We start from the raw sequence: 13,293 nt of genomic DNA, 5'->3' as shown, positions 1-13,293 counted from the left end.
TGGCTGTTATCTCAGGCTCTGTAGGACCATATAAATCATCCAATAACCATTAACTGCTTCACCTACAGCCTTACTCCTTTTGTTTCCCTGCAATCACAGTTTGCCGTCATTTTGTGACAGGGTAATTATTTTGGACTAGTTCATCAATATAACACAAAATAACCACTTTCAAGCCTTACAAAGCTTAAGCCTGTAAAACAAAGAACACAACTATGGTGATCAAAGTCCTGAATCAGCACGAATAACTTCAAATAAAAAGCCTACTTTTGAGAAACAGCAAGATGCATTTTATTACATTCAGGTGTATTGCAATGTTCTACTCATCTCAAAAGGGTTCTTTACCTCAGATACAAGATGAACTAAACAGTAGCACAGAACACATTACAAGAACTCCCTCACTGCACAATGTTACATAGTGGAATGTCTTAATTGCACTGTGCTGAATGCTTTATGACATCCAATTTGTAGATTGAATCCAGATTCAGGCTTATTACAAACTGAGGAGCTTCTCAACAAGTTATTGTAAAACTTTTATAACTCTGCAAAGGACAGAAAACATCACACCTTGACACTGGGAAAGATATAAGCAAATGTATTGGTGAGATTCTGGTTGAAACAAGTTCGCTTTGATGCAGAGCTTAATAACTAGCTTGGTACAATTACTTCAGTTGTCTAGTCAGGAGGACAGAGTGGCCAGAAAATAAAAACATTAAGACAACAAAAAGTTTTGCAGGAATAGGAATGTGCTATTCATCTTTTGATCTGTATCCTAAATCCATCCATCCACCTTGGCTCCAAATCATTCAAACACAAGATCTACAAATCTCAGATTTTAAATAATTAGGCCAAAATTTGCAAAAATAACATTTATCACAACATTAATATAAAACAAGCCAAGTTCTCCATGAAGTTTAGAAACAAAGTACAGCACCCATTTGCATGAAGAAATATTAAATTAGGTGAGCAATGCTTAGACTGACCGTTTTAAGGCGTGTCTTGAAGGAAGTAAGTGGAGACACATGGAGATTTAAGGAAATATGCTAAAAATCAGGGTATAGATACCAGAAGGTGCAGTTATCAATGGTAAATATTTTATGGCCAGAATGAGAAAAGTTCAATTTTGGAGGGGTGTTACTTTGGAGATGTTTTGACATTAGGGGAGGACTTAGCTAAAAGATTTGAAAACTGAGTTGGGAACTTTAAGATCAAGAAATTACTTGATTGGAAACCAATGTAGGTCAGTGAGCACAGAGTAATGGAGGAAATCCTGTTCCCTGAAGTTAAGATGTGGGCAGTTTTGAATGGCCTCAAGTTTGTTTAGTAAAATGTTGAGGATGAACCAGGAGTATACTCAATTAATTTAAGCAGCTTTTAGGTCAGTGCATCTACAGACCTGAAAGTGGACTTTTAATGGTGCAAAGCTGATTATTAAACACTGCAGTTGACTTTTAAATGCCCTCTGAAATGGAATAAGTGCTGTCCCAGCCAGCAGCATCCACATCCTATGAACAAATATTTTTAAAAAAACTTGGCTCTAAATTAAATGTCTGCTATAAATGATCACATCTGGAATGATAACAGTATTGAACAAAGATTAAATTGAAAGACAAAACAAAAAACTGCATGAGGAACTGAGACAGTATGAACTCCCAATGCTGGAGTCAGAGATAACGGGCACAGACATTCAGGTCGGGACTCTTTTCTGAAGACGAGTCCCGACCCAAACGTCAGCTTTCCTGCTCCTCTGCTGCCTGGCCTCCTGTGTTCCTCCAGCTCTACACTGTTATCGCATATATGCATGAGGAACTGAGTGAGATAGGTCTGCTTCTATGCTTCAATATCAGTTGAAGAGAACTGACTGAAGTTTAACATACAGCGTGAACACCACCTAGTAATTTCAAATCTTCAGTAGGGATACCAGACAGGTGCAACTGTGTTTCTTCTGTAGACTGAAGTTATTAGATTGACTTGACTATATTAACTCATTCCTAAATATTGATTTTTCTACCGCACAGTCTCTGTGGCTCAAGGAAGTTACTGTGCATTTAACACTGCAACTAACCTTTGGTAGATATTTACTGATTGAAATATTACTTCAACTGAGATATTGGGCAGTGACAGCTGAAAATAGTTTACTAAGTTAAAAACATACCAAAGCGGCTAAGGTATCTAGTCTGTCAAACATAAATTCACTTATTTGACAAAGAGGGTGGGGGAAGCAGTGATATTGTTACTGGTCTAATAGTTCAGGTGCCCAGGATATGGAGTAATCCCACTATGGCAAATGATGGTATTCAAATTCAAATATGGAACTGAAAGTCAAGCTAACAATCATTTAACCACTTAATTGTTTTAAAGAGAGAGAGAGCCTGGCTCCCTACATCCTTTAGGGAAGGAAATCCCCCATCCTTATGTAGTCTGGACAACGTGACCGACTCCTAACTATCCTTTGAAATGGCCAGACAACTGAGTTCAAGGGCAATTAGGGTTGGGCAACAAATGATGGCCTTGCTAATGGCACTATATTCCTCAAATGGGGGAAAAAAATCAAGAACAGATTTTACAAGCTATGCCCGGGTGCAGGAATTATGTAACATTAGGGTGACCCTACTCAATCATTCAAAATTTAAATTGATTAAGTCAGCCTTTCAATATCAAGAAAAGGTGAAGGATAAAACAGCTTTTATTTCAAAGGCTCAGGGATAGCAATGGCCTCAGTCAGTAATTTGTGGTTTCAAATTCCACATCAGAAACTTGAGTGGATAATCTGGGCTGATACTTCAAAGAAGTGTTGAGGAACATGTCTCAGAAGCACCAATCTTTTAAATGGGGCATTTAGCCACGTTCTATCTGCCTACCTAGGTGAATTTACTAGTTCCCATACTGCCGCTAAATGAAGATATTGGGACAGGTTAGATAGACTGAAATTGTATTTAATTGTCCTGTATATTGCTTGTACTGTCATTACAAGCCTTTTAAACACAGCCCGGTAATCAACAAGACCAACTGCTCCAATGGTACTTAAAAATATACATCGGAGGGAAGTGGTCACTCACCCACTCAAATTTGCTCCGCCATTCAGTAATCACATCTGAACAGATTGCAGCCTCAATTCCACGTTCCTACGTGCAACCCACTATTCTAACTTCCTTGCAGATCAAAAATGTGAGAGTCAGCTGTGAATATATTCAATGACCTAGCCTCCACTGTTCCCTGTTAAAGGATTGGCCACTCTCTCAAGAAACTCCTAGAACCTATGTAATCTTTCAAAATTCCATCAATATACCTTTGCAGCAACTTCTAATACAAATAGCGATTCATCACCAAGATGTGATGGAAAGGCTTACATACTCCAACAACCCCTTAAACAATGTTGTTGGGAGCTCCTCATTCCTGGCAGATCCATCAATGAGGTCAACAATAGGAGGAGGTGCCAAACAAAGTGTGGTCTAAAAGTCCTCAAAAGCAGCAGAGGTGAACAGAGTCTCATATCTCACCAGCTGAGTATGGCAGAAGGTGGCTCCAACAGGTAGTCCTTCTCATCTCACGTGACCAAAACCTGGCACTAACCCACCAAGATCTTGTGGACAATTACAGCACAAACGATCTGAACTTAAAAAAGTCACGCTCAAGCTTCTAACAGGTTAAATTTGCCAATCTATGGTGATTGAGAGTTGATGATGGTGACAGATTGTGAATCCTGAAGGCCCTAGTCAAGAACGTACACGTAAGATGACAGAAGTACAAAATTCTTCAGGTATCTATTGGAACAGGTGCTTTTGGACAGCTGAACCTTTACAGAACAGTCCCCTTCAGAACTATCCCTCCTCATCCAAACAGGAAGGGGCTAGAAATTATGCAAAAATTGGTTGTCAAACATTCACCTGGCCAGAGACGACACATGTAGGATAACCATCTTTGCCATAAAAGAAAGGAAAAGCCATAACGGCCATCTAAAAGTCAATGTCAAATACCTCCTCACCTGCAGGGTGGTTTCTCTCAAGGACAACAATGCCATCCAACAACAGAAAGGATATTTTCAACAACTCAACTGTAAAATCAATGATATTTTTCAGGCTATCTTATATTGGAATCTCTGGGTAAACCACCAATGGAAGAGCTGCAACAACAATTAAAAATGGTGAACAACAAAACCTGCGGCAGGATGGTATACTAGTTTGAAGTTGGTGGACTTTTGCTCAGAAGAATCCATGCGCTTTTGTTCAGATTTTGGAGGATAAGTAACACTTCCTTCACTGCCGACTTCAGGAATGCAACAATCTTCAAGACAGAAGATAAATCATACTGTGCAAATTACTGAGCTACTTCCTTCTTTTCCACAGCAGGGAACATTCTGAATCGCATCGTTTTGAATCACCTACTTCCAATGATTGAGGAAATACTACTAATTGAGAAAATGTGCCTTTAATCCTTCCAGTGGAATCACTGACATTGCCTGACAAGTAAAAAAAGTGGAGAACATCAGCGGGGACTCATTACATTCAACCAGAATCTTGAATTCAGTAAATCATGAGGCTCTATGGGTCATTCTCCAAAGATCTCGATGTTCATAATCCCGGGCGGATGGACAGATGATATTATTCCCACTACTGTCGCTGGATGATCTGAAACTGACACACACTGAGTCTGGAGGAACGTCAATCAAGGTTGTGAGGTATAGTATTGTGTATAATATATACTATATACAATCTGCATGATGATGGTTATTCATCTCAAAAGAACAACTACCTTCTGGTATGTGTAACTGAATACCTAAATGGAAAAAAAGAGCTCTAATCTCAGTCCAACCTAAAACAGGCTACTGCCAGGGGAACCAACATATGGGTATGCAAATGTCATTGACTATGCTGCAAACTCTCTATTTTATCATACAAGAGACTCAGCCAGTCCTGAAATGTCCCCAAAAGGAGGCTCATCAACCCAGAGCTGGTTCACTTCCAAATACTGCACATTGCACATATGTTGAAGGAGACACTCTTGACTCTGTTGAGCACTTTGCAGACTTTGGCAGCCATCTCTCCCAAATGGCCACCATTGATGAGGAGAGCCAACATCAGACCTGGTGCATCAGTTCAGCCTCTTAAACCAAAAGAGCGAGTTTTTAAACATTAAAAACCTCTGCATGTGAATAAGTGGCCTACCAAACATAGCAGTTGTCATCACTACCTTGCTGTATCGCAGGCAGACTTGAGCAGTGCATCAAAAACCCAGAAGGATGCTAAAGAAATTGTGCCAGCAATACCTCCAGCACATTCATCTGGGGAAGGACCTAAAACATCAACTGTTTTTCCCTTCACAGATGCTGTCAGGCCTGCTGAGCTTTTCCAGCAACTGTTTTAGTTCCTGATTTACAGCATCTGCAGTTCTTTTGGTTTTTATGGTGGACTGGAAACCTTGCCCAATTGGCTGAAATGAGTCTCCCCATCATGTTGCTTTCTCCACTCTTAAAACAGTCAGCACTCCAGGAGCAACTCAAGCAAGATGGTGGCAGGGCAAGATATTCCAGTTGGAGCTCCTCTGCTTGCTAGTCCCTTTTTCCTTTCTTTTTCTTTCTCTCCCCCTCTCCTCGATGCAGTTCCTGCCCCCCCACCCATTAACTGTTTTTGACTGCAATTAGTGCTATCCTGAAAAAAAAAGGAGTCACCTCCAGTAACTGGGAGGGAACTGAGCACCCAGGCCATACCAAAAGAACAAAAAAGAGAAATACAGCACAGGAACAGGCCCATCGGCCCTCCAAACGTGTGCCAATCATGATACCCTGACTAAACTAAAAACAAACAAACCTTCTGCCCTTATTCAATCTGTATTGCTCTATTCCCTCCCTGTTCACGTAACAAACCAGATGCCTCAAATGTTGCCAACATGCCTGCCTCCACTATCTCCCCTGGCAGTGCATTCCAGGCTCCTATCACCGAAAAACGTACTTCGTACGTATCCCTCAAACTTTTACCCACTCACCTGGGATCTATGCCCCATTGTAATTGAAACTTCAAGTCTAGGAAAAAGCCTCTGACTATCCACCCTGTCTATGCCTCTCAATTTCGTAGACCTCTACCAGGTCACTTCTCAGCCACTGCCTTTCCAGTGAAAGAAATCCTAGTCTTTTTAACCTGTCCTCATAGCCAATGCCCTCTTGACCTGGTGAACTTTCTCTGTACTCTCTCCAAAGCTTCCACATCCTTCTAGTGATGTGGCAACCAAAACAACACGCAATACTCCAAATGCAGCCTAACAAACATTTAGTCATGTCAACCTGTCTATCAAGTTCCTTTATGCTTTAACTCTAAAAGCCATTATGATGACGCACATCAGTAATCAAACTTTTTGTTCCAAAAAATAGTAGAAACTGCAGCTAATAACTGCACAGGAGCATTTGCACTCTATTCCATTTAAATAGCACTACATATTTCACTTTTCTCCCACGAAGGCTTCAGTGAAATTGGGACGTCACATTTCCTCTTTTGCAAATACAATGATGCACAACAAGAAAACAACACTTGTTTTGCTTATCACCTGGATTAATACATAGCAGAATACAGTTGGTTTTGTTTCCATGGTTGTAAAATCCAGGAAACCTAACAAGTTCTAACATTGATCAATACAGAGGACTACGAAATAAGACATTCCCTTACTTTACTCTCCAAATAGACTAAAAGAACAGATTTGTTATTTCTCATTTCAGTAAAGATCAGAAATCATACTTATCTTCTCATTTGGGCTGAGAGTTCAACTGTGCTAGAATTTTTTTGGTGCTGAAATCAGCACAATTACCAAAAAATGATGAAGGGTTTGAGAATAATTTGTTTTCTCCAAGATGTGTATTAACTTTAAAAGTGTGCTGGGTGGGAATTCCCACACGGCAACCTCCTGGATAAACCACTCACCAGAAAGACTTACTGCTGATGGTACTCGTGTGTAGATCTTCAGGGAGGCCTGAATATTAAACTGGTATTTTTAAAGCGTCAGAGCAACAAGGGGTAGAAAAAATAAACTTTCTGAATTCAACTTTTGCTTTAATTCACTAAGAAACTGTCAAAAGTGACTTAATATATTCTTAAAGTTAATTCCTACAATTCTTTTGAAGGACACTGCTTGAAACAGTAACTCTTTCTCTCTTCACTGTGTTTGCAGATCTTCTGAGCATTTTCCATTCTTACTCAGGGAACTACAGGCCAGTCAGCCTAAACTTGGTAGGAGGGAAAATATCAGATGCAATTCTAAGGAACAGAATTAAGAGAGGCAGGGATTAATCGAGAACAGTCAGCATGGCTTGGTTAAGGCGAGGCCATGTCTGACTAACTTGACCTTATTAGTCAAGGCATAGAATTCAAGAGCGTGGAGGTGATGCCGTAACTATAATACATTGTTTAGGTCACAGCTGTGGAGGTGATGCCGTAACTATAATACATTGTTTAGGTCACAGCTGGAGTATTGTTCACATTGAGTCCACATTGTAGGATGGATGTGATTGCAGTGAAGAGGATGTAGAGGAGACTTAACTGGCTGTTACTTGGGCTGGAAAGTTTGACTTATAAAGATCAGGGTTGTTTTCCCTGGAGCAGAGGAGATTAAGGAAGGACATAATTGAGATATCCAATATTAGATACTTCTCCACAATGGCGAGTTCAATGACTGTGGAGGCGCATAGATTTTAAGGTAAGGGGCAGAATGTTTACAGATGTGAGGAGAACAGCTTTCAGAGAGGGTGATTCAAATGTGGAATGAATTGCCAGAAGTAGTGGTAGATGCACATACAGTTACAACATTTGGACAGGTAAACAAATAGGAAAGGTTTAGGAGGATATGGGCCAAACACAGACAAATGGGACTAGTTTAGTTTGGGAAATCTGGTCAACATTGACAAGTTGGACCAAAACAGTCCATTTCCGTGATGTATTTAGTGTTTAGATATACATTTGTAATGCCAAGGAGAACAAAGCTATGAGCCAAGCGTTGAAAAATGAGATTAGAATAATTCAGCTTGTTTTTGCCCAGCACAGTCAATGAGCTGAAGGGCATTTTCTCTGTAAATTAGATATCTATGACTGTGTACACCTCAAAAGTAATGTTGATTAAAAGTATAATGATTAAATAATTATTTTTAAGACAAATTTTCAGCTGTTTTAAAGAATGACAAGTGTGTTTTAAGTTAACAAATTTTATCATCAGAATTTTAAAAAATGATATCCAATTACACGAGCTCAAGACAGGTTTTACATTTGACGATATGTCCTATTTAAGCAGAAACCAGATGAAGTTTGTGCTATGGGGAGAGGTTTTCAACTTGCACTAAAAGCACCAAGTGCACCTAAGCAGAAACTTTACATCTTGTTTCCTAAATTTAGGAAATTGCAGCACATTTCACTAGATGTGCAAGAATGGTGGGTTAGCCACAGGAAACGTAGGTTTACAGGGAAAGGGTAAGAGGGTGGGTCAGTATGGATTATGGACTGAATAGTCTGCTTTCATACTGTAGGGAATCTATTATCAGATCTGGGCTGTCACAGAATCATTGCTTTCCTATTCAATTTCCACATTCAATATGATGGTCTACTTTATGCTGTTGTCAATATCACGTTTTAATCCTGCGAGAGAAAAACATTATGTTGCTTCCAATAACAGTCAACAACAGCATTAAAGGAAGGATCTTTTATAGGACTGCACGCAAACAGCGTTCCTACAGAATCACAGCACATGTTTCACCCAATTCTGGTCATTATAAACTATACCTAGTCACTATGGACCAATAAAAAACCCAACTGCAGAAAGAAAAAACATGCTCGTTGTACAATGTGGGTTCAAGCTGCCAGTGAAGGTCAGCAACTTAAAATGTTCTTGGCTTGCAGAACAAAATAAATGAAAACCACAATATAATGGCCCTGACCTCACATGGAAGAGGAAAACTCTTTCAAGTTCAATACAACTAACAGCTTGTCTCTATTTAGCTTTGTTTTAGATCTAGTCTGCACCAGCACACATGCAAGCCCCCAGCCCCCAAACTCTCTTTGCCTTCAGTTACACTTGAGCTCTTTGACTCAAAAGGTCTGGAAAAGATTAAGTGCCTGACCGCAAAGAAAGTCCTGGCACACACTTAAGCCTGTCTGGGATACTTTGGCAATGTTATGTGCAGACTTGCAATTGGTGGGCCCACACAGGGAAAGTAGGAGTAAAAATCTGCATGAGCACAAAGGTGCTGTAAACAGTTCCCTGAAGCAAACAGATGCACTTCAATGGCTAATCAACCTTATTTCAGAAAGATTTTTTTTCTACCATATTCCAGCAGAGTCCTTATAGCTACTGTGTCTGAAGGTGACAAGATGCAATTGAACAGACATTAAACACTAATTTCAGTTTGGGAACCAAATAAGCCAAACAACTGCCAAGAATTAAACATGGAGTATGTATTCATTCTTTTGCAATGTTTATTAACTTACATAGGAAAGGCAAGACAAATTAGCAAGATGAAAAACCCACTTGTGTTATTACAATATTCATACTTGTGGCAAAGGAAGAGTTAAAACTGATCTTCAGTTGGGGCCCATAATGGTCCTAGGTCAACACTTGTTAAGCTTCAAAGAGTTGCTGCCCTCCCAGCCTGACCTGCTCAGTGATCTGCACACTGTTTTGATTTAGCTCCCGCCAGTCAGAGACTAGCACAACACACAGCAAACTGCTCAGTTTAAAAATTTCCACAAGGAATTCTACAAAGTTTGGCTGGACAGCTAAAAAACAAGTCAAGCATTACCTGCAAAGGCTCACTTACCATAACGAGGATCAAGCCTTGGGTCCAACCAAGAGGTGGTCTTGTTTTTGTGGTTTATGTAGTAAATCTCCCCATCTGGGGTAATGCCTTGCTCCCAGCCATCAGGAAGTGGGCCTGAACGAAAAGTAAAGGAATTTATGGTGGGCTGCTAAAAATGAAATTTTGCAAGCTCAATAGTTACATGACTATCAGAAAACAATATTGAAAAAGAATACAAGTAAATTTGTTTTGACATAACTAAAAAAACAAAAAGCTAAATATTTTAACTTGCTTATTTATGCAAAGCTCTTGCTTGCAACTGTATTGGGGAAGTCACTAAAGCATAATCTGCCAGAATTGTTTTTTTTAATACAGTTTTGAGACTTGCAATATTCAATTCAGATGCAGCCAGTGAATGAGCCACAGGAGACTGATAGAACTGAGGTTCAAGTATGTCCCCTTTTACTCCACAAAGGAGCACTGAGGAAGTGTAATAACTACTCATTTCCCCAGATCACACTTTTTAAAAAACTGGAGTAGGAAATGGATGGCTTAAGCCCTTACTATCAAATCTTACTCCTTTAAATAAGCGTAATACAATAGTGTATTGTGCTAGACTAGTAGAGACATTGTCTCTCCTTTGATTCTCCCACATGGGGAATTATCAACTTAGCTGCGATATTTGACAAGATGCCAAATGGTGGGCTCATCACATCTTGGGAAGGAATCAGAATGGCAAAACATAGAATCTACAAAGGAGTTAGGAAGCTGTAACCCATCATATGCCCCCGCTCTGAGACAGCAGGGTGGGGCAGGGGTTTGAAGATTTTTCTTAGAAGAGAGGAAAAACGTTAATCAGAAATTGGTTATAATGCATTGTGTCAAGCATGGTAATATTACTGACACTGGAAAACCCAGCTCATTTTTTTCAGTTAAACTTTGTGCACTTTTTCTAGGAGTTACTAATGTCACTGGGTATGAGTGCTGCTACAAAATACCTCCATTCTGAATATCAGAATAGGAAAAAGACACTAAATTTGTGAACTTAGGAAAAATCCAACGCACTCAGTTGTTTGAGCAAATAGCACAAAGTTACAATTATCCCTCCACCAAAGCACTGCCAAAATAATACTGCATGAGTACGGGGTGTGCAATCCCAAAATGTTGGCTAGTTTAACCCCATGAGCTATACAAAACCAAAAAAGTTGCATAGCACTGAAGTAACTGAGTCTACTATTGTGAGGATATTCAGTTGGACTTGTTAATACTCACTGACAAGTAATCCCATTCCACAGAACAAAGCATCAAGGAAAATGTAATCATCGCCAAATTTACCTATGATAATAGGAACATCCCCCAGAAGTTAGTGTTTTCTTCTCATTCACAGAATATTACACACAAAGTGAATAGAATTCTAACAAAACATAGAATCCACCAGCTAGACTAAATGAATTTCTGTGAAACAGATTTGAACTTCAGAATTAACCCACTGGAATCTCTCATACTTCTGGACATGACTTCAAGACATTTGAGATACCATGGAATAGACAATCTACAAATTGTATTTGAATGATGCAAATATGGAATGTCAATGACTAGTAACACCACAGAACACAGAAATGGTACAGCATAGAGAGGTTCTTCAGCCCATCCTGTCCGTGCAGGCTAAATAAATTTGTCACAATCTAATCTCACCATCCAGTACCTAATGCATAGCTTAGCAGGTTATACAGTGCCAGTATCTTTTAAAAGAGGAGTCAAGAACTTTCGCTGCAACCACAAACTGAACAACTAATTCAATCCACCATCTACCACCTTCTGAAAAGGTTTTTTTTAAATCTTGTGTCTTTTCTAACCCTTCTACTGATCACCTTGATGCTGTTGTCTCTGCTGTAGGAAGCAGGTTTTCCTGTCCACTCTACAAGTTCTCATGATTTTGCACACCTCGGCTGCATCATCCTTAGCCTCTTCTATTTTAAGAGAAACAACTCTAGCCTATCCAATTTTTTCTTGTACATATGTTCAAGTGCTAGCAATATTCTTGTGAATAAGAACATTAAAAACTTTCTTTACAACTCAAATTGGAGCAGACCATCTGGCCCCTCGAGCCTGCCCTGCCATTTAATCTTTTTGAGATTTTTTGAGACTCAGCTCCACTTACCCTCCCACTCACCATTACCCTTAATAACTTTACTGTTTAAAAATTTATCTAGCCTTGCCTTAAAAACATTCAGCGAGGTAGCTTCAACTGCTTCACTGGGCAGGGAATTCCACAGATTCACAAACCTTTGGGTGAAGAAGTTTCTTCTGACTTTGGTCCTACATCTACTTCCCTTTATTGAGGCGATGCCCTCCAGTCCTAGTTTCACCACTTCCCTGCCTCCACCTTGTCTATCCCTTTCATAATCTTATATGTTTCTGCAAGATCTCCCCTCATTCTTCTGAATTCCAATGAGTATAATCCCAGTCTACTCAGTATCTCCTCAAAATCCAACCCTCTCAACTCTGGAATCAACTGAGTGAATCTCCTCTGCACCCTCTCCAGTGCCAGTACATCTCTTCTCAAGTAAGGAGACCAAAACTGCACACAGTACTCCAGGTGTGGCCTCACCAGGACCCTATACACTTGCCGCCACACCTCCTCCCTCACCCCTATCCCAGGCCCCAAGATGACTTTCCATATTAAGCAGAGGTTCACCTGCACATCTGCCAATGTGGTATACTGCATCCACTGTACCCGGTGTGGCTTTCTCTACATTGGGGAAACCAAGCGGAGGCTCGGGGACCGCTTTGCAGAACACCTCCGCTCGGTTCGCAATAAACAACTGCACCTCCCAGTCGCAAACCATTTCCACTCCCCCTCCCATTCTTTAGATGACATGTCCATCATGGGCCTCCTGCAGTGCCACAATGATGCCACCCGAAGGTTGTAGGAACAGCAACTCATTCCGTTTGGGAACCCTGCAGCCCAATGGTATTAATGTGGACTTCACCAGCTTCAAAATCTCCCCTTCCCCCACCGCATCCCAAAACCAGCCCAGTTTGTCCCCTCCCCCCACTGCACCATACGACCAGCCCAGCTCTTCCCCTCCACCCACTGCATCCCAAAACCAGTCCAACCTGTCTCTGCCTCCCTAACCTGTTCTTCCTCTCACCCACCCCTTCCTCCCACCCCAAGCCACACCTCCATCTCCTACGTACTAACCTCATCCCACCTCCTTGACCTGTCCGTCTTCCCTGGACTGACCTATCCCCTCCCTACCTATACTCTCCTCTCCACCTATCTTCTTTTCTCTCCATCTTCGGTCCGCCTCCCCCTCTCTCCCTATTTATTCCAGAACCCTCACCCCATTCCCCTCTCTGATGAAGGGTCTAGGCCCGAAACGTCAGCTTGTGCGCTCCTGGGATGCTGCCGGGCCTGCTGTGTTCATCCAGCCTCACGTTTTATTACCCTATACACAGCTCCCTGCTTTTAAACTCTATCCCGCTAGCAATGGCAGTTAAAATTCCATTTGCCTTTTTAATTACCT

At 40.7% G+C, this 13,293-nt stretch overlaps 1 protein-coding gene across 2 annotated transcripts in view; it reads right to left on the bottom strand.

Annotated features, from left to right (window-relative positions):
• Positions 1–13,293, bottom strand: part of yap1 (Yes1 associated transcriptional regulator) — a 115,108-nt gene that overhangs the window by 23,558 nt on the left and 78,257 nt on the right. The window contains exon 3 of one of the 2 annotated variants that reach the window (XM_048533043.2): positions 9,785–9,898. The exons of the other annotated variant lie outside the window; for it this stretch is intronic. Coding sequence (XP_048389000.1) covers positions 9,785–9,898 — 114 coding nt within the window. The remainder of the gene's footprint in view (positions 1–9,784; positions 9,899–13,293) is intronic. 2 annotated transcript variants of the gene reach the window in all.

Source organism: Stegostoma tigrinum, chromosome 6, assembly GCF_030684315.1.
Source record: "Stegostoma tigrinum isolate sSteTig4 chromosome 6, sSteTig4.hap1, whole genome shotgun sequence".
NCBI lineage: Eukaryota > Metazoa > Chordata > Chondrichthyes > Orectolobiformes > Stegostomatidae > Stegostoma > Stegostoma tigrinum.
This window is presented reverse-complemented; position numbering and strand designations above follow the sequence as displayed.